This window comes from Dermacentor variabilis, chromosome 2 (genome assembly GCF_050947875.1).
Source record: "Dermacentor variabilis isolate Ectoservices chromosome 2, ASM5094787v1, whole genome shotgun sequence".
In the NCBI taxonomy this organism is placed as follows: domain Eukaryota; kingdom Metazoa; phylum Arthropoda; class Arachnida; order Ixodida; family Ixodidae; genus Dermacentor; species Dermacentor variabilis.
In genome coordinates, this window is record NC_134569.1 from 257503259 (window position 1) to 257524456 (window position 21198).

At 46.6% G+C, this 21198-nt stretch overlaps 2 protein-coding genes across 6 annotated transcripts in view; one reads left to right on the plus strand and one right to left on the minus strand.

Annotated features, from left to right (window-relative positions):
- The window catches only part of Gcat (Glycine C-acetyltransferase), a 259739-nt gene that overhangs the window by 13147 nt on the left and 225394 nt on the right, over nt 1-21198 (plus strand). For 4 of the 5 annotated variants that reach the window (XM_075682883.1, XM_075682887.1, XM_075682886.1 and 1 more), the window contains exons 2-3: nt 8910-9059; nt 9264-9475. In XM_075682883.1, coding sequence (XP_075538998.1) covers nt 8910-9059; nt 9264-9475 — 362 coding nt within the window. The remainder of the gene's footprint in view (nt 1-8909; nt 9060-9263; nt 9476-21198) is intronic. The other variant, XM_075682888.1, reaches the window with a different exon arrangement.
- Nucleotides 11218-19506, minus strand: LOC142573378 (uncharacterized). The gene is made up of 2 exons (XM_075683015.1): nt 18628-19506; nt 11218-11232 (listed from the first exon to the last, which is right to left on the minus strand). Exons 1-2 carry the CDS (start codon nt 19504-19506, stop codon nt 11218-11220), a joined length of 894 nt encoding a protein of 297 aa, XP_075539130.1.

The window sequence follows — 21198 nt, forward strand, 5'->3', positions numbered from 1 at the left end:
CTACTGCAAATTTCCGTTCATCATCATCGTTTCTGCCTGGTTTGTGGCTACAGCAGTTCCGGTCTCAGCTTAGTAAGCCATGTCAAGACAATGCAGCAGCTAATTTGTTTGTTTCTTCGTGCACGACGCTGCGAGTAGGCCACGTTTTTCGTTTGTGCGACCGGCATCGACGTGACGGCGTGATGTTTGCTTTGTGTGCTGTGTCGAGGTTGCGGTGATGCAACGTGGCGTACGGAAACATAGCGTCAAGTGTCTAATGGCACCGACAGTGCCCGCGCAGACTGCGCTGCGGAATGCCAGCAAGCGGGTGCTGGGAGCCTAGGATTTGTCGCCTTCCGATGTGCACCCTACTGACGCCGAAAGTGTTCTGCCGAGACCTGTGCAGTGGTTCCGGACACCGTCTCATTTGACAGTTTCACAGGTGCTCACGCTGCTGTACAGACATGCGCAGAACTCGATGACGGCGAGATCATTGGTCAGGTTTCTGCTGCACCGCCGGACAATGACTCCGAGTCGGAAGATGACGCACCATGTGCTATGCTGCCGTCGCATGTGGAGCGTGCTCAAGCAGTGACTGTGCTTTCAGCCGCCTATAGTGACCGTACGACCCTCTCCGAGATTCAGGCTTATCTGATTGCGCATTCACGATTTCTTCAAGCCTACTGCTGAGCCCGAATAAGTGTGTGGAAATAAAAGATTTTTTTTCTTAATCTGCTTTTTCGGACACCTGTTTATTCGGACATTTCCGCAGTCCTCATGAGGTCCGAATAAACGGTCGGCGACTGTATAGCGAAATTTAGTTCTTGAAAGAAACAAATTTTCCAAAAAGCTTGCCCCGACCAGATATTGAGTCAGTGTTTTAAAAGTAATAATAGGCCAAGAAAAATACGGAACATACATAATGTTGTACAATCTATCAGTGCAAAGCGCTGCATGAAAGCTGTTAGAGTTATCATGAGTCAAGCCAACGTTTATGGCCGATGTGCCATTCGACAAAGTTCTGCAATCTGGTCAAGCATGTTCTTACGCTTTGTCAGGTCAGAGCTAATCGTAACCACCCACACCAGCTTATTTTTCTTATATATTCTTTATTTACTCACAATCCATGCTTTACTAATTTATTCAAATACTCATTTTAATATATATATATATATATATATATATATATATATATATATATATATATATATATATCATAATCATCATCAGCCCCCGGTTATGCCCACTGCAGGGCAAAGGCCTCTCCCATACTTCTCCAACTACCCCGGTCATGTAATAATTGTGGCCATGTCTTCCCTGCAAACTTCTTAATCTCATCCGCCCACCTAACCTCCTGCTGCCCCCTGCTATGCTTCCCGTCCCTTGGAATCCAGTCCGTAACCCTTAATGAACATCGGTTATCTTCCCTCCTCATTGCATGTCCTGCCCATGCCCATTTCTTTTTCTTGATTTCAACCAAGGTGTCATTAACTGTGTATATATATATATATATACTGTTACGCCCACAAAAGGTGTTACATGGAAGCCGGGTAGCGTTAGATGTGATGGCCTTGATCAGCTCAGTGCCTGTCGATATTCAGCTAGCCAGCCACCCGTCGTCTTCTTCGTTCACCACTCTTCGGTGCCCCCGCATACTGTTTGTTGAGGCGTGAACCCACTATGCACGTAAGGGCGTCACATTTCCCTCCGCGCAGACAAAGCCCGCCGGGCAAGTCAAACAGGCTGTCGAGAAATAAAGGGCTTTAAACGGGCAACATGCGAAAGTTCAGTCTTTGCTGACCGTCGGCCATTTGATGTGAGACGTGCTATGTGGTAGGTTAATTCGCTGATACGCTCAGTAATAACATAGGGTCCATCATAATGGGCCAGTAGTTTTTCACACAATCCACATTTCCTGGTTGGTTTCCAGAGCAAGACTAAATCACCAGGGTCATATATCACGTGTCGGCGTCGGCGGTCGCAGCGTGCCTTCGAGCGGTCTTGTGAAACAAGAGTGCGTAAAGAAGCAAGTCGTCGGGCTTCTTCAGCAAGACAGACTGTCTCTGATATACAAAGATTATCGTGGCTGGAGAATGGGAAGATAGTGTCTAGTGTATAACGAGGCGGACTAGCGTAAAGAAGAAAGAAGGGACTTTAGCCCGTAACTTCATGCTTTGAGATGTTAAATGCGTACGTAATGAAAGGTAGCACGCTGTACCAGTTCTTATGAAATGACGCGACATAAATGGACAGCATGTTAGTAAGAGTTCTGTTTGTGCGTTCCGTAAGGCCATTTGTTTGGGGATGATACGGGGTGTAATGTTGAAACCTTGAAGCACTTAGACGAAGCATCTCTTCGACCACGTCTGCAGTGAACTGCCGCCCACGATCGCTGATGATAACTCTGGTAGGTCCATGTTGGAGAATAACAAAACACAGCAGAAAAATACATACTTTGGTTGCAGTAGCCGATGGTATTGCAGCTGTCTCACAGTAGTGTGTCAAGTGATCGGCACACGCGATAATGCAGCGATTCCCGTCGGATGAACGCGGGAAAGGACAGAGGAGGTCGATGCCAACTTGCTCAAAGGTAGTGCTGGGGGGTGGCACTGGATGGAGTTGACCAGGAGGAGCACTCGTCGGACGCTCGTAACGTTGACACTCGCTGCAGCTGGACACATACTGGGCGGTCGTCTGGCGCATTTTAGGCCAGTAGAACCTTTCTTGAAGGCGGTAGAGAGTTCGCGCAGAACCCAAATGACCAGATGTTAGATCGTCTTGCATAGCGCGCAAGACGGAGACACGGAGACTCTCCGGGACCACCAGAAGATACCGTGGGCCTGTAGCAGAATAGTTCTTTTTGTAAAGAACCCCATCACGAACGCAGAAACGAGTGGATGGTGCTGATTGCCTTGCAGTAATGAGCAGTGGTTCTAAAGTTCTGTCTTTTTGTTGCTCGACCTTGAAGGTATTTATATCAGGAAATCCCGGCTCCAGTGATGCGATATAGCAGTCGAAATTGTCCGCGTCGCACTCCGTCGTTGGAAGCGGCATGCGCGAGAGGCAGTTAGCGTCGGCGTGTCGGTGGCTGCTTCTATAAGAAACGGTAAAGTTATATTCCTGCAAACGAAGTGTCCAACACGCAAGCCGGCCCGACGGATCACGAGATTAACCAGCCAGCAGAGAGAATGATGGTCTGTCACCACAGTGAAGGGGCGCACGTACAGGTACGACCGGAAGCGCTGTACTGCGAAAATAACTGCAAGACATTCTTGCTCTGTAACGGTGTAGTTACGCTCGGACTTACTTAAAGAGCGACTCGCATAGCCGACGACGTGTTCTTTGGTGTCGACGCGTTGAATAAGGACAGCACCGATGCCAATACCGCTAGCGTCCATATGAACTTCTGTGGGAGCCGCATGGTCGAAGTGTCGGAGAATGGGATGTGACATCAGACGAGACTTCAGTTCATGAAAACTAGCTTCACATTCAGGAGTCCATTCAAAGGGAACACCCTTCTGGAGCAGGCATGTCAGCGGATACGCGATGTTGGCAAATCCACGAATAAACCGGCGGAAGTACGAGCAAAGCCCTAGGAAACTGCGTAGCCCTTTTACATGGCGAGGTTGCTTGAAGGCTTCCACCGTAGCAGTCTTCGCTGGATCAGGTCGTATACCGTCCTTATCCACTAGGTGTCCCAGAACGAGTGTTTGGCGCTCTCCAAAATGACGCTTCTTCGAGTTGAGCACCAAACCCACTTTGTCCAACCAATCTAGCACAAGATCGAGACGTGCGTTGTGCTCACTGAATGTGCGCCCGAAAATCACTACATCGTCTAGATAGCACATGCATCTTCCCACTTCAAACCACGCAGGATGCTGTGCATGAAGCGCTCGAAAGTTGCAGGCGCATTACAGAGCCCGAACGGCATCACATTAAATTCAAAAAGTCTATCTGGTGTTACAAATGCCGTTTTCTCCTTGTCTGCCTTGTGCATAGGGATCTGCCAGTACCCCGACCTCAAGTCAACAGACAAAAAGTAAGATGCTGATGAGAGGCAGTCGATAGCATCATCAATACGCGGAAGAGGATATACGTCCTTTTTAGTGATGGTGTTGAGGCGGCGGTAGTCAACACAAAATCGCCATGTACCATCTTTCTTTCTAACCAGAATCACTGGCACTGCCCTCAGACTACAGGATTCTTGGATTACATTCTTATTTAGCATTTCGTGGACTTGGTCATTGATCACCTTGCGTTCTGATGGTGACACTCTGTATGGTTTCTGTCACAACGGTTGGGCAGATCCCGTATCTATGCGATGGTGTATACGAGAAGGAGGAAACAATGGTGGCCCCTCTTGCTGGAAAAAGTCAAACAGTCGGGCATGTTTTAGCAGAATATTCGCCACTTCGTGACGCTGCTTAGTGCTGAGTGACTTGTTTACCATTGTCAGAAATGAGGAGTGCGCCGCAGGGCAGGCATTAACGAAATGGCGCTCATCCGCAGAATCAAGGGCCTCTGTAAGAATGGCGAGTGATAGCGCTTGATCTTCATGGTAGGCAGCAAGTTTCAGACCCTGTGGCAGTATTGTAGGTTCACTCGAACAGTTTACGGCCCATAAGTTAGTGCATCCCTGAACAACTGACAGCGTGCAATACGGTATCAGTACATTCCTCTTGATGCAACTCAGATGAACGGGCTCCACGGTAGCGTCAAACGTTCCGTCGGTGGTAGGGAAACAGGCAACTGAAGCACACGTTGCGGATAATGGAGGCACAACTGTATCCCAGGATACACAAAGCACACTTTCACGATACGGTGGGCCTTCCTTAAACGCAGCAGAAAAGCTCGTACCTACACTGATTTCACCCGTTTTGCAGTCGACGGTGGCACCACACAGTTTCAAAAAATCAAGGCCCAGGATTACGTCATGCGTAGAATGAGGTACAACAGTGAACTCCGCGTTAAATATTTGACCACCCAAGGTAACGTCTACATTACACATGCCCACAGGATACAACTCCCCACTCACTCCGCGAAACGTATCAGCACGGTCCCAACGAAACATCACTTTTCGTCCTAGGAGGCTTTTGAACGCAAGACTCATCACTGAAATGGTTGCTCCCGTGTCCACTAAGGCCATGGATGAAACCCCGTCAATTAATACAGACCCCTTATTCTTAAACATACAAATGGTTGGAGGTATCTCTGTCGACATCGAAGATTGTCCAGCGACCTCACCTCCAACGGCCGCGCTGGCTAGTTTTCCGGAGGTGGCGACGGGTATCGACGCCGCGGAGAGGGCGATCGGCTTACACGAGGAGCGAGTGGTGGTGTCAAGCTGCGATCGGATGCTGGAGAACGGTTCCGCAGTGGCTCCGGGAGCTGGTGAGGCAAGCTTCCTAAATATGTGTGCGAGGGCGAATATGTTTTGCCCAGAGGAGCGCGGTACTGCCTAGACATTGTTGATCGGTCGAACCTCGGTGGTTGGCAGCGATTGCAGTACCTGGCAATGTGACCCAAGTCGCCACAGCTATAACACACTGGTAAACGACGATCGACGAACTGCCCTTCGAAGCGCTCAGCCGTGGGGGCTCGTGTAGCAGAGCGAAGCGGCTAAGCCTGCTGCACAGGAGGAACGGTCGGTCTCCATGCAAACCTGCTGGGGCGAGGGTGTCCTGTAGGTCGGTGTTCGGGCGTAAATGTGTCCTCACGTGGCCATGAAGCTCCTCTGTGGTCGACGTCTGTGACACATACCGCCGGTTGCCAGGAAATGCAGGGTGCGGCAGGCGCCACGTGCTGCGGGTAATAAGTATCAGGTTGTCGTATGACGTCGCGCGCAAGTTCCTGGTGCTGCAGCAGTTCCTCACGCACGATCTGCCGTATGGTAGACGAAAGATTGGCAGACGGGCTCTCATCGACGCTGGCAACGGTTGTCACATTCGCCAGGCGTCCAAATTTTGGCACAATGCGACGTGTTTTCAACGTCTCAAACGTACGGCAATAACGCACGACATCTGAGACGGAATCAACGTGTTCCCGTTGTATACATCTTCTGCAATTCCTTTGAAGAGATGTCCGACACAGTCTTCCTCAGACATCTGCGAATTTACGATTTTGCACAGCTTGAGGATTTCCTCTATGTATATAGTGCATGTTTCTCCAGGAGCTTGAGCTCTTTGAGCTAGTGTTCTCTCGGCACGTTTCTGTTTGGCGTAGGAGTCGCCAAAACACTTCTTAATTTCCTCAACGAAGCGCTCCCACGTTGTTAGCGAGTCTTTGTGGTTTTCATACCACATCAGCGCTGTCTCACTCAGAAAGAGTACGACATATTCAAGCTGAGTGACAGAATCCCAACGGTTGTAGCGGCTCACCCTTGCATAGTGCGTCAGCCACTCGTCGATGTCTTCGCCCACTTTTCCTGCGAACGAGCGTGGTTCCATGTAGTGCTGCAAAGGTCTAACTGGCGCTGACCTTTGAGCAGGTGAAACTAGTGCTGGCATTTGTCCACCTCCGTCCTGAGCCATAGGGAAGGTCGTTGACAAGAGACCAGCAAGACGACGGCTCCGGCGAAGTTCTAGATGTTGCGACTCCGTGGTACGTTGTGTCGTACCCCGCACCTCCACCACTCTGTTACGCCCACAAAAGGCGTTACTTTGAAGCCGGGTAGAGTTAGACGCGATGGCCTTGATCAGCTGAGCGCCTGTCGATGTTCAGCTAGCCAGCCACCTGTCGTCTTCTTCGTTCACCACTCTTCGGTGCCCCCGCATACTGTTTGTTGAGGCGTGAACCCACTATGCACGTAAGAGCGTCACAATATATATATATATATATATACGTATATATATATATATATATATATATATATATATATATATATATATATATATATATATATATATATATATATATATATATATATACACACACATTTTGTCAATCTTTTTTTCTCCTCCTCAGATTTAATGGGATGTATATTTGTGCTTTTTGTTTCCATTTTTTTATTTACACTCTTAATCAAACATAGACTGACGAAACTCAGTCTCTTGGCCCGATTTCCTACTTTAATTTTTCTTTTTTTCTTTTTCAAATCTGAAACAATTATCGTCATGTCCCTGCTTTGTGGGAAAACTGGGCACACTGGATTGGCAGCCACTGGGCACACTGGATTACCTATTTGTATGCACAGTACTTTTTTCCACTTTCCTTCTCCACACTTGGAAGAAGTGGGAACAGCAAAGAAGTTGGCCCTAAGCTAAATATACCTGTTAAGGTAGATTTGTGATTATAGTAGCCATCACTGTGCCATTGTGTCACTCTGGCTGGCATCTCGTAGTGATTGAATGAGAGTCATACATGCATTTTCTTTTTCTGTAGGTGAGATGGTGCGGAAGGGAGGGAAGATTGTGAAACCTCTTAGTCAAATTGAATACACAGATTTTGAAATAAAATAATACCCTTAAGTGTTGAATAAGATGTGGAGTGTTTGTAGTTTTTTGAAGGGAAAAGAAAAAACAAACATGCAAATTGGGCGCATTGTTGGAATCCAAATGACGCGAACCTTGTTGTACCACAAGCATGGTCTCGTCACCTGTCAGATCACCTTGTGCTGAAGACGAAGACGATAGAGGGAAGAATGGCACCCTTGTGTCACACACACCCATTCTTGAGGACTGGCCAAGGATGGGTGCTTGCCCAGTGCTTGTTTATTCAGCAAGATGGCAGCAGCCATTGATATTCAAAGAAACCATTTACTGTCATGTCCAGGTTCACTAAGAGGTCTGTATGCTTTAGAGTCGCCTATGAGCCAACCACACTGTTGAGCTAAAATTAGTATATGTAGAAGTCTTGGACTGTGACGCATTGTTTCATTACACAGAACAAGTGCATTCACTAGCACTACTTTGTTCGTCATTTCATGCTACATGCACTCTATTTGGAGACAAACTTGCACCAAACTCCAAAGGGGCAGACAAAGAAAGTTCATTTTGAAGAATGCATGAGAAGAAAAACCAAGGCTCGCTTATAGTTAGTATATGTGAAATACGGTTTATAGGGAAGGCAAGTGCATTAAATTTATTGAATTGGATAGCATGTACATGCAAATAAACCTAAAGGTAACCAGGATATCTTTGGTCACAATGATGGTAATGGTACAAAAAGACAGCATGAGCTTGAAACACATAGGTGGCATGGTTGGAAGGAAAAGTCTGTCAATTGATAGTGTGAGGTTGGACATCATAGCTGATAGTACAAAACAAAAGGGGACTCGTAACATCTAAGGAACGCAAGGAAAAAAAATGTATGTAAATCAAGGTAGAAATCTTTGCCCAGCCGAAACATGAGACTTCTCTATGTCAGAAAAATGTATCAGTAGAAAGAAAAATAACACTAATACTCACAGAGTAAACATGCTGCAATGACTACCTTGTACTTCGAACAGTTTGCAAGAATGTATGCATATTTTTACTTTAGGTAATAGTAGTTACTTGAAGCAGCCACTACCTGTGCAACTATTAGCTGTGTGTATGCTTCGGAAATTGTTGGCCTGTTCGATTACATCCCTGTATTTATCAATGAGCAAAAATTCCAGCAAAGCCTATGTCACAACGAATGTCAGCATTAATGCGATCAGCGTTAAAGCAGTCTGTACTTAGCACCAGCACTGTTTTGAAACTGCAGACACACAAAGCAGTTACCTCACTGCCAATCACAATTCCAAATGATACCACGACACAGTGCACCTTGTTGTAATCACTGCAGCCCAATTGAGTAGTATTCTTAGCATCCTGGCTGCAGTTTCACTGCAGTGGCTCCATCAGGCGGCCACAATCAATGCAGAGGTGTTTGTGGCGGATGGGGCGCTATTGCCTTAAGATATTTAAGGATAATGTCCCTTGTGTGACCTTGGTGTATCTATTCTTGAGGTTGGCCAAGAATGGGCACATACCACATGTGCAGTGCTGAAGTTGTGTGTTTGGGCCCTGTGACCCACATGGTGCACTGGACAGCAGCGAGTTGTCACCACGTATGCCACTTGTCAGCTCGGCAAGGCAGCAGCCAGCGCATGCCACAAAGTGAGTTCCCAAAGAATGCTAATCACATTAAAATTTGACAAGGAGCAAATATGTCATGAGCTACTAATTGAATGAACAGGAGAATGAACATGTATATTGAGTGTTTCTTACGCCCAACAGCCATGATGTCTCCGCACTGTTCGTGTTTGATGTTTTTGACATCACTGGGCATCCCTTGAGAGTTGTCTCCTTTCGTGGTTGCAGTTGCAGCCAGGCATGCTGCTGGTATGGCACGTGCCTCTAGCGGCTGGGCAGCCACGCAGGCTCTCCTGCGGGAGCAGCTGGCGGGCATCCGCGAAGCTGGCACATACAAGACTGAGCGGGTGCTCACCTCCCGTCAGGCAGCATCTGTGCGCGTGGCAGGGTGGGACATGCCCGTGCTCAACTTGTGCGCCAACAACTACCTCGGACTCTCGGTGGGTGTCCTTCTCTTTGAAGGGATGGCCATTATTCTAGGGGGCTTTGTGTGTCACAAAGACGGCCACACTGAGTCAGCAGTGCCTGAACCAAAACAATGGCATCCCCATTTTCGTGCAGCCACGTATGTACTACCTATATAAAGCAACTACTGTGAAAAGTACAAGGAAGTGCTCCTCCAGCCTTATGGGTCTTGCATGTAAAGAAGGCTTCCAGGTAATTATTTTCTGCAGATTTTGCCCGCTTTTTTACAGAGTCCAACTGCATATCTTTCAACAGTTTGAGTGCTGCTTTATTTTGTTTTTCCGTGTTAAAGTCGGTCACCTTGAAGTTCTTGTTTATCCGTAGAAACAAAAGTTAACCCGGAGAAACAAAAGAAAGCAGCACTCAAACTGTTGAAAGATATGCAGTTGGACTCTGTAAAAAAAGTGGGCAAAATCTGCAGAAAATAATTACCTGGAAGCCTTCTTTACATGCAAGACCCATAAGGCCGGATATCCTTTGCGCATAATCGTCTCAGAGAAGGCGTCATGGCAGCTCCAAGTAGGACGGTTCCTGCAAGCGCACCTGAAGCGACTGCCAATCAAAGATCCCTTCATAGTGAGGTGTTCTGATGATGTTATCTTAGAACTGCAAGATGGTATGGGATCTGTGGCCACAGCTTTCTCACTAGGCGTTGAAGACTTATACTATTCTGTGACGCGAGAATGCGTTCTACGTGCTGTTCATGAAAAAATTGATGAAATGGGCGAAGTGAAATTCCAGAACTTAGTATGCATGAACTGCGACAATTTTTTGACCTTGTTAAAATTTTATGTGGATTCGAGTGCCATTAGTCACAATGGCTGTTATTACATTCAAGGCACAGGAATCTGTATTGGTTTCAGGAATCTGTAATAGCCCCAGTATTATATGATATTTTTTCATCATTCTTTGACAGCCACGTTAATGCGGAACTAAGTGGAAAATCAATGATTCGTGTATTTAGGTAGGTTTGTCGAAGGCTATGTAATAATCTGTAACAATTCATCAATCCAGTCTCTTGACGAAGCTGTAGCAGATTGTTTAAAAATTTTCATAAAATTTTCCCGCGGGCTCAAGTTTACTTTTGAACTGCCCAATGACAACTGTATTCAGTTTCTAGATCTTAAAATTTTATTTTCCTCAGATGACCACGTATGCTGGAGATACAATCCAAGATCAAGGAAAAGTGTTTTGCCTTTCGATAGCGCACACTCGAAATTGATAAAAAGGGGCATAGCCACCAAATGCATTCAGTCTGCTTTGTAAAAGTCATGGGTTCACCAAATTGAGCATAGTATGTCTAGCCAAGTAGACAGATTGAAACTTGCTGGATTTCCAGTGTATGTAATTTCATGTCTGTGAAACATTGCTTCAAAAATTAAAACGGGGAAGAAAGTGCCCAACTAAAGATCACAACAAAAGACATAGTTTCACATAAAGTTTCACATAATTTGAAAAAGATGGCTAACCGACACAATGTCAATCTAGTTTTTTCAGCGCATTGCAAATTGTCAGCGGTTTGTAACCTTCAAAACAAGGAGCACCAGAAACGTACGCAATGTCACACTAATCACCGGGCCAATTACACCGAATGAACTTCAGATGTTGTGTATCAAATACCGTTAGATTGTGGACGCATTTATATCGGACAAACCGGCCAGTGCTTCAGTGACCGGGCTAGACAGCACAACAATGATGTCAGAAAAGGATACGGTAGTCACTTGGCTGAGCACTGCAAAAAGTGCACATGCACACCCATGTTTGGTGACACAACCTTCCTGAGGAAAGGAAACACAGAAAGAGTTGAGGCATATTTTATAAGGAAAGCAGGCCACAAGTGCGTCAGCTGTACATCTGGGTTTGCAAGAAAAAGAAGTGACGTTTTTGTCAAGATATCTAGAGACTTGAACTGATTGACCATACAATCCTATGTATGATATGATTCATTTCAATCTTTGTGTGTATGATAATGAGTACATGATGTACGTGATCTGCAGAGCACAAATAGATGACCGTTTGTAATAAACGCCAGTTGGAAGTAGCGCCAGTCCTGTCGTATGTGTTCCTTTGATTTCGTCTTTGTCTTTAGCGCTTTTTTATGAAAACCGTTGAGTCATTGAAATTAGTTTGATGCTTATATATATTACGCATTTCAAAGCGACCCATTTTTAGGCCTCTTTACAGTCACATTACAACTACCATTTGCAACTCATTTTATCCTTTCATACAAAAAGCAAAGACAATTTATTACCATATGTCATGGCACTCTTTGGCTATAGCTGGCCACGCACTTCACCACGCATCATCACTGCTGCGAAAGGGGGCACACCATCCTGTGCCCTACCAGGTCTGAAGCTTTGCAGGTGACCTCTGCAAAGTAATCTTTAAAAGCGCTATTTTCATTTGCTTGGCAAGAGAAAGTTGGTTAATACTGCAGAAAACGAAAATAAAAATTGTTTAAATTTTGCACCAGAAACTTAACACCAGTACATACGTGTCTGCACCATGTGTCTCCACCTGCCCGATAGAATCTCGCCTCCAGCTTTCTCACGGTGCCCCAACGTAGCCCCGGTGTCCAGTGGCGTCGGCGCTGAACCAACGGTGTTGGTTACCACTGTGGCCGCTCCTCGTGAAACTGTGATAACTCAGCGGCAATCACCCACCCTCTCCACAATTCACTGCCTCATAGGCAAAAATGAGTACTGCACAGCCTGCCATGGGCTTGGCAGCAGTTCAAGCATGAGCACAAATGCTTACCTTCGATACCTGTCCATTTTGCTCGAAAATGACCAGTGTTCATTATTTATAGGACACACTCGCCATGCTGGCCTGTTAGGAATGCCATGCTCATGGTGCTGTGTTGTGATTGCTAGAGATTGCATGCATGTTGTTGAACAGCTGTTGATGTTATCAGTTGATAGTGAAGAAAGCCCTTGTCCAAATACTCAAGGAAGTGAAACATCTAGTGCATAATGGAAGCACTCAATGAAATCCGGTCAAGTGAGATGTGACTACTACATGAAGTTAAATCTATCATAAGTTAATGCGGAGTGACAAGGCATTTTACAGTATTAAAAAGCAAAAGATTGTTCATCAGCTGTCACAGTGCAAAAAGAAGTAGATCAGATCTGCTTACTGGCTAAACAAAGTGCAAATCAGATCGCGTCCATTAAATCTAGGCTAGATTAATCTGAAAACAGGGCACGAAGATCAAATTTGGTATTTTTTGCCTTAAGAGACGCTGAAACTAAAACATGGACTGAATTGGAACCCTCAGTTATACGACACTGCAGCACGCAACTTGGCACTACCATGCATTTCAGGGATATTGAAAGCACTCATAGTTTAGGCCACTTTAACTCCAGAGGAAACAGACCTGTAATCATAAAATTTGCACTTTTTAAAGTATAAGATTGGGTCTTTCGTGTGCCACACTGTTAAAGTGATTGGATTTTAGGATATCAGAAGTTTACTCTCCAAACATACTTAAGGCTAGACGGCATCTCGTTCAATTCACAAAGACCCAACAGAAGGCATGCAAACTTTGGCACGGTAAACTTTTCATTGGTGACAATTTGTGCATGTTTAACCAAAACACTGAAACTGTGCTCTCTCGGTCTTTGTCACCTCTAGTTCAGATATTAACTGTCACTGCAACGTTTCATCTTTTTAACAACATCCGAAGCATTTTACTTAAACTTGATGCACTCAGCAACTTAATACACACAACTGAGTCGAATGGAATAATTCTGGCTGAAACATGGCTAAACCCAACAATTAGTGACACTGAGATCCTTTTTCATGATATGGGTGTCTTTCAATGTGACTGAGCTAACATGCTTCATTTAATTGTGGGTTCCCTGCCCTCACGGAAGAAAAAGAGACATTACACTTTGTGATCACAGAAATTATGTATATTGAACTCGAGAAATATTCCACAAGGCTGCTTTCTGGCTTCTTGGAACTCTCCGTAGATGCTAACTGGCTTATTTTCTGAAATAAAAGGCAAGATTGCGCAAGCATTTCGCTTTCTGAACATTCGCATGTGCGCTCATGATGAGGCCGCAGTGCGCTTTCATCAGTGGTTGTCGTTATGGTGAGGCAGAAGTGGGAACAGAATGCCGTCTACTCAGTGGCACAGGAGGCAAAGCGACCGTTCAGAAAGTGGGGTGCTTGCGCGATCTCGCCCAAGTTGCATGATTTAATAAATACTTATGTGCTTACAATAACTAACAGAAAAGCAATCATCCCCAGCTTAACTCAATGCTTAAATGTCTGAATAACAAAAAGAAGACTGATCTATGCCTCTAAATGCTCTAACACTAGAAGTGCATGGCAGAAATATTGTGCTGTAGAAGAAACCTTTGAGTCACTCTGTTGCAAAACTTAACTTGCCTTTTTCTCGACAGCTCTTCCAAACATGCTACGTACTAACCTGAAACGGTTATGGAAAGTTTTGAATCCTAATCAAGTGCAACCACTTGCGCTATCCGACAACCCTGATGAGCGTATTTCTGACTGTGAAACTTCTGAGGCACCTAATTTCTAATCGCTTGTTCACATGTTTTTTTACTAACGAACTTGATGATGATCTGTCTAATTTTCCATCATGTGACTATCACACTATGCCTGGCATCACCTTTAGTCCTACAGGCATCACAAACGTAATTTACTTTGTCAAGTTAGCATCTTCATCAGGCTTTGATGGCATAAACTCTATAATTCTAAAAACATAAAAACACATTGTCAGTGAAGTCCTGTCTCATTTTTTCCAGCGGTCATTATCATTAAGAGTGTGCCAGACAATCGGATGATGGGCAAAATTATTCCAGTCCTCAAGAAAGGGCCGCCGTTCTCAAGCTGCCGTTACCGCTCTTTTTTTTCCCTAAATGAATGGAGCATATAATTTACTCATACACAGGAATTTTTATGTTCTGTCAAATTTCTCGCTCCTAATTAGTATGATTATCGAAAAGGTCTCTCTTGTGACACTCAATTATTGTGGTTCATTAACGACATAAGCGCTAACCTTGACATAAATATTCCAGTTTGCGCCTTATTCTTAAACTTTGAAAAGGCCTTTGACAAAGCACCACATCAACAGCATCTTTGAATTATAACTGAATTTGCAATTTATTGACTAATAGACAGCAGTTCATTTGTGCTAACAATCATTCCCCTACTAGAAGTCCAGTTCTGTCCAGGGTGCCTCAAGCCACTGTCTTAGGCAACTTTCTTTTTCTAATTTATATCAACAATCTTCCCAATAATATCTCTTCTAACATAAGTCTGTTTGTAGACAATTGCATGGTTTATTGTTCCATCCACTGCAGCAATGACTCACAATAACTTCAAGACGAATTCATAGTAAAATATTTTTGCGCGCACAGTTGACAAGGACACAGTGAAGGGGGGACACATGAGCGCTATGAATTCGTACCAACTCGCCCAACTATCAGTTCTGCTGCAGTTAACTTCAAGACGACTTCGGTAAAATTACAGCTTGGTGTAGCCAATGGTTAATGTCACTGGACACGTGGGAGCGGCCCGCATCAGTCCCAGACTGATCCCTCAGGACCTAAATAAAGTTCTTCATACCATACCATACTACTAAAGCTTCATTAGTTTCTATTACTGACAGAAAAAACTTCTGTCCATCAACATAGGTCATCTGCAACACTGAAATATCCTTTGTTGATACATGAAAATACCTTAGCGCCACCTACTTAAATAATCTGTCTTAGTGCACTCATATGATAAATATAACTGACAAAGCCAATTGCACTCTATAATAGTTTTGACAATGTTGTGTCCGCTTCCGGAGCGGTGATGCAAGCAAAAGACTGACGCCACTCCGATGTAGCCACGAACCCAAAAAGTCCCGTGTTTATTAGACAGCCGCTTTTTATCCCTTTTGCTCAGTGACCTCACAGCCTGCACACATGAGTGCGGAGTCAGATCAGAGAACTGATAACACTACATCTCCCTTTTTTTTTTTACACAACACATAGAAAACAAATGAACCACAAAACAACCAAACAGCATGAAACATACAAATAGGATGAGTATACAGCACTCAAGTGTAGCCATATCACTGTGGCGTCCTTATTTCTCGACCGTAGCGTGTCATATAACCACCGGGTCTCCCGTCCTCATATGAGGCAGCAGCCGGCGTTGAATTAAGCGCAGAAGCCTTGTAGGCCAATCCGAGGAAAACAAGGCCGAGGCCTTGTTTTCCTCGGATTGGCCTGCAGCGTCCGTAGTCGCAGGAAAGTCATAGGATGGGTCATGCACGCCGGTTCGCTCGCTGTACCGGACCAATGCGCGTCTGTTTCTCTCTAGTTCAACCCCGTCGTCTGTCCGCACCTGATAAGACCGAGGCCGCATGGCTCGACTCAACACTTTTGCTGGAATTTTGCTGTCTTTTATCCATACCTGGTTTCCCGGGGCGAGCAGTGATAGCTGCGTTACCGCATGGCGACGGTCGTAGTCGAATTTTTGCTTAATCCGCGCTTTCTTGTCTTTGTATCGGAGGCTCCTGAGACCACTTGTCATTGACGGTACTAGCTTTTTCGGGTGCACGAGAAGCGTAGAGCGTAACCGTCGGCCCATCAATAGCTGGGCTGGGCTTGTACCCAAAGGACCTGGGGAGTCCCTATAAGCTAGGAGGGCCAGGTACAGGTCAACCGCTTTTTCCAACATCCGTTTTACCGTCTGCACTGTACATTCGGCAGCTCCATTTGACTGCGGGTACCTGGGGCTAGACATGACGTGATGGAAGCCATAACTAGTCGCAAACAATGCAAATTCTGCAAAAACGAATTGAGGACCGTTGTCTGTTACGACAAGTTCTGGAATCCCGTGCCTAGCAAATATACTCTTGATTTGCTCAATGATCGCCGCCGAGCTCGTGGAAGACAAAAGGGCAAGCTCTGGATAGCGCAAAAAATAGTCTACGACCACGAGATACGATCTACCATGCAAATGGAAAAGGTCAGCTCCTACCTTCAGCCAAGGCAAGCTGGGGGACTCTGATGGCATCATGGGCTCGGCTTTCTGAACGTGCAGTCTCGCGCACTCTCGACAACTGTTTACCAGAGCTCCTAGCTCAGCACTGAGACCGGGCCACCACACAGATTCGCGGGCCCTTGCGCGACATTTCACAATGCCCTGGTGACCAACATGCAATGAACGAAGTATTTCACTTCTTAAGTTCTGAGACACCACAAGACGAGACCCATGCAGAAGCACACCGTCACATATTGTAAGGGTTGCTCTCTCTGACCAGTAAGGGCTTAGCCAACTGCTTACTTTAGTGAGACGTGGCCAGCCCTGCTTACAATACAACCGAAGTTGTTGGCAGGTTGAGTCTTTTTCTTGCGCAAACTTTATTTTGTTCCAATGGGCTGAAAATTTCAGGTCGCTGGTGCAGCCTTGTGCATGGCTCGATACTTCACCGCAATCTAGCTCCCCTATCTCTACATCCGCTTCCGTGCAAGGTGCCCGAGAAAGGGCGTCGGCGGTGCCAATCTGTTTTCCTGGGACATAGGAGACTGAAAAGCGATATCGCATGAGCCTCAATCGTAATCTTTGTATTCTAGGGGGAAGCACATCAAGGGGTGACTGACCGAGTAGCGATACGAGCAGTTTGTGATCTGTCTCAAATTGAAATTCCAGCCCTATCAAAAACCCTTCCAGCCTTTCTGCTGCCCACGTCAGTGCAAGTGCTTCCTTTTCTATCTGCGCGTACCGTTGTTCTGTTGGCATTAATGAACGAGAGTGGTACGCAGCCGGCCGCCTTTCCCCATCTGATTGCACTTGCATGAGCACACAGTCGAGACCGAATGACGACGCGTCGGCGGACACAATAGTGCGCAGCTTAGGGTCAAATTTTGTGACGCATTGCGCCGAGGTGATCAATTCTTTCAGAGTCTCGAAGGATTTTTGCTGAGGCAGGCCCCAGTGCCACTCACGGCCTTTCAAGAGAAGACTACGGAGCGGTGCTGACATGGTCGGCAAGGTTGTTCACAAACCTTGCCAGATAGTTCATCATGCCCAAAAACCTGCGGACATCAGCAACATTTGATGGCGTAGCCATTTCGTTTATGGCTTGAACTTTCTTGGGATCCGGCTTGATTCCCACCGCATCGACCGCGTAGCCTAAAAACGCGATTCTGCTGACACAAAAAAAACATTTTGCCCGATTGAGTGTTACCCCCGCTGCAACCAACCTTTTGAGCACTGCGTGCAGCCGTTCATCATGTTCACGCTTAGTAGCTCCATAAACCAGAACGTCGTCCATCAGGTTCACTACTCCTTGAAGGCCATCTAAGATTTTCGCCATTCGCTTTTGAAAGTGTTCCGGGGCCGAGGTGATACCGAACGGCAGTCGCTGGAAGCAGTACCTACCAAAGGGGGTGATAAATGTGGTTAGTTCTTGACTTTCTTTCGCCAATTTAACCTGGTTAAATTCTGAATTGGCATCTAATTTCGAAAAGTATGTGGCTCCCGCCAATTGCCCCAGTGCGTGGTCTACAGTCGGCAAGACAAGCCGTTCACGTAGGACGCTCTTGTTCAGCTGGGTTAGATCCACACAGATTTGAACTTTCCCACTTGGTTTGACTACTGGAACCATTCCTGCACACCATATAGTTGGGCCATCTACCTTACGAATGACATCGCTTTTGACCATTTTGGCCAACTCTAGTTTGATGGGGTTCTTTAACGGGACGGGTACCCGCCGCAGCACAAAAATTGCAAAGAAGACGGCGCCCTCTTTCATGCGAATGATGTATTCGCCTGACATCATGCCCAGTCCAGAGAAGAGCTGCGGATACATGTGCTCGTACTGTTTATCGTCAACCACATCAAGAAATTTGACTACACCAAATGCTTCAATGGCTGGGAGCCCTAATAAGACACACTGCAGCGACTCTACAATGTACAGTGTTTGTCGCGTTGTTTTGCCTTTCCAAACAATATCTGCTGAAAAACAACCATTCACATCGAGGCGCTGATTCGCAGCGCTTCTCAACACCGCTTGTGACCTGTCTATACGAGGCGGTACACCGGAGAAATCGGCCGGAACAACAGTGACTTCGGCTCCTGAATCAATTTTTGCACTTACCCTTACACCATTGATAGACACTTCCGCGTATCTGGCATTTGAGCTGTTGAGTGTCCCGACAATAAAGTTTTGTCCATCGCCTTCTAGCATAGACAAGCCCACCTGGTTGTTTTCTGTTCTCTTGTGACACACCACGGCGAAATGTCCCTTGATACCACAGTGGTCACACTGCGCTGAACGTGCAGGGCACTGGGCTTTCGGGTGGCTCGACCGTCCGCAGAACTGGCACGCCTGCGTTCGCCACTGTGCTGTGGTGCAAGGCTCCCAGTTGTTGGACGGCTTCCTCAGTGTTCGTCGGATTACGTCAAGTTCGCCTGTATTCGCCTCGTTGCTGACGGCCCGGAGTTCCAGTTGCTGTCGGTCAACTGTTTCCTTGAGCCTGGCCCTCGTCAGAGCGGTCGCTAGCGTAAGGGTGGCATCCATCTGGAGCGTTTCCAACAGCTGCGCGTCCTCGAGGCTGACCACAAATCTGTCGCGGATCATTCGATCCCGGAATTCTGCAAATTCACAGCGGTCTACAAGCTCGTGCAGGGCTGTCACAAAGTTGTCTGCACTTTCCCCGGGTTCTTGCTTTTGTCGATGGAAATTTGCGCTTTCATAGACTATGTTCTTCGTGGCCACAAAATGGGCGTCAAACTTTTTCTTCACGGTCTTGTAGCTTCGAGACTCCTCTTCGGTAAGGCCGAATGTCTGAAAAATTTTTCTTGCCTGCCTGCCCATGGTGCACAAAAGCGTTCGCACCTGGGCCTCCTCCGTTCTGTCGTTGAGCCCCGACGTGTAGCGGTAGTCATCGAATGACATAATCCATTCTGGCCATTCAGATGTCCGGTCGAAGTTGAAGGGTGCTGGTGGCGGGGCTGCCGCTGGTGGAGCCGTCATCGCGCAGATCGAACGCCGGGTGAGCGCCGCAATGGCAACTAGGATGGGGGGGTCGATCCCACTTCTGACACCATGTCGTGTTCGCTGGCGGAGCGGTGATGCAAGCAAAAGACTGACGCCACTCTGATGTAGCCACGAACCCAAAAAGCCCCGTGTTTATTAGACAGCCGCTTTTTATCCCTTTTGCTCAATGACGTCACAGCCTGCGCGCATAAGTGCTGAGTCAGATCAGAGAACCGATAACACTACAGACAGTACTTGCGTTTTGCTTCCCCCCTTCTTGAAATTGCAGTAGACTCCCTGTAGACAAACTCGAAAGGACTATGGAAATTTGTTCATCTTATCAGAGGAATAATTGGTAACATTATGAGGTGCATCCAAATATCTTACTTCAAAACGGTAAATGAAGTAGATTTGAAATGGGGGAGACACGAGATAAAATGCTTTAGTTAGCTGAACTTAATAGAAAATTGTTTTCAAGTGGTACTCTTGCTTGGTTTCATCCAGTCCGTGATGGATGTTTGGTGCTTCTGTGCAAATCGGCGAACCTTAAAAATCCTTCTGTGCTTTCGTGCTGCTGGAAAAAGTTCACTAGGGAGTTTGTTTGTTTGTTTATTTATACTGTGACATAGCAGTTGTCACTACGTTTATTCCGAGTCGTAGATGCGGCGAACCGATCACGCCCACAGCACGGATCACACACTCGAGAGCCAGCCCCACAAACGGTGATGAAGAAGAACTCCATATGAACCCCACATGATGATGATCATGTACAGATGACAGAGAATAGCTTATAAATGGCCACACTAATGTCCCCTCGCGCGAGAGCGGCCATCCTGGCCGCAATTCAAAGGGGCGGCGAACGCCTCGTGAGAGGCTTCATACGGGAAACGGGGACAACCTCAGCAGTGCGGCAGCGGCGGTCATTTGGAGCAATAACTGGTACCACGCGATAGTTAACTGCAGAGGTGTGCTCCAAGACTTTGTAGGGGCCGATGAACCGAAGTTGAAACTTGTCACACAAGCCAGGAGTGCGAACTGGTGTCCGGAGTAGCACTTCGTCGCCAGGGCGGAAGCACACGACGCGATGAGAGGCGTCGTAATGGTGCTTGCGGTCCTGTTGCCGTGCTTCGGTGTTGATGCGGGCGAGCTGGCGACAACGCAGAATGCGGGACACATATTCTTCACAGGAGGATGGACATTGAATGACAGTTGGCACGAAGAAAGAGACGTCAAGACAGGAACTGGGCGAATGACCATAGACAAGGTAGAATGGCGAGTAACCGGTCGTGCGTTGAACGGCGGTATTATACGCAAAAGTCACGAATGGCAAAATTGCGTCCCAGTTTCTGTGATCCGGTTCGATGTACATGGCTAGCATGTCTGACAGCGTGCGATGAAATCGCTCTGTGAGGCCGTTAGTTTGCAGATGGTAACTGGAGGTAGTCCTGTGGGTGGTTCCGGAGGCTCTGAGTACTACTTCGTCTACTAGTTGCGAGAGGAATGCTTTTCCACGGTCGCTCAGGAGGACGCAAGGAGCACCGTGGCGCAGTATTAAGGATTGAAGTATGAATGCAGCAACTTCAGAGGCTGAGGCAGAACTCACACAAGTTGTTTCGGCGTAGCGTGTCAAGTGATCAACGGCTGTCACAAGCCATCGTTTACCGTTGAGAGTCACAGGAAGAGGACCAT

Coding starts and splice junctions, on each gene's coding strand:
- LOC142573378 (XM_075683015.1), bottom strand. CDS start 19,506: ATGACGGCTCCACCAGCGGCAGCCCCGCCACCAGCACCCTTCAACTTC.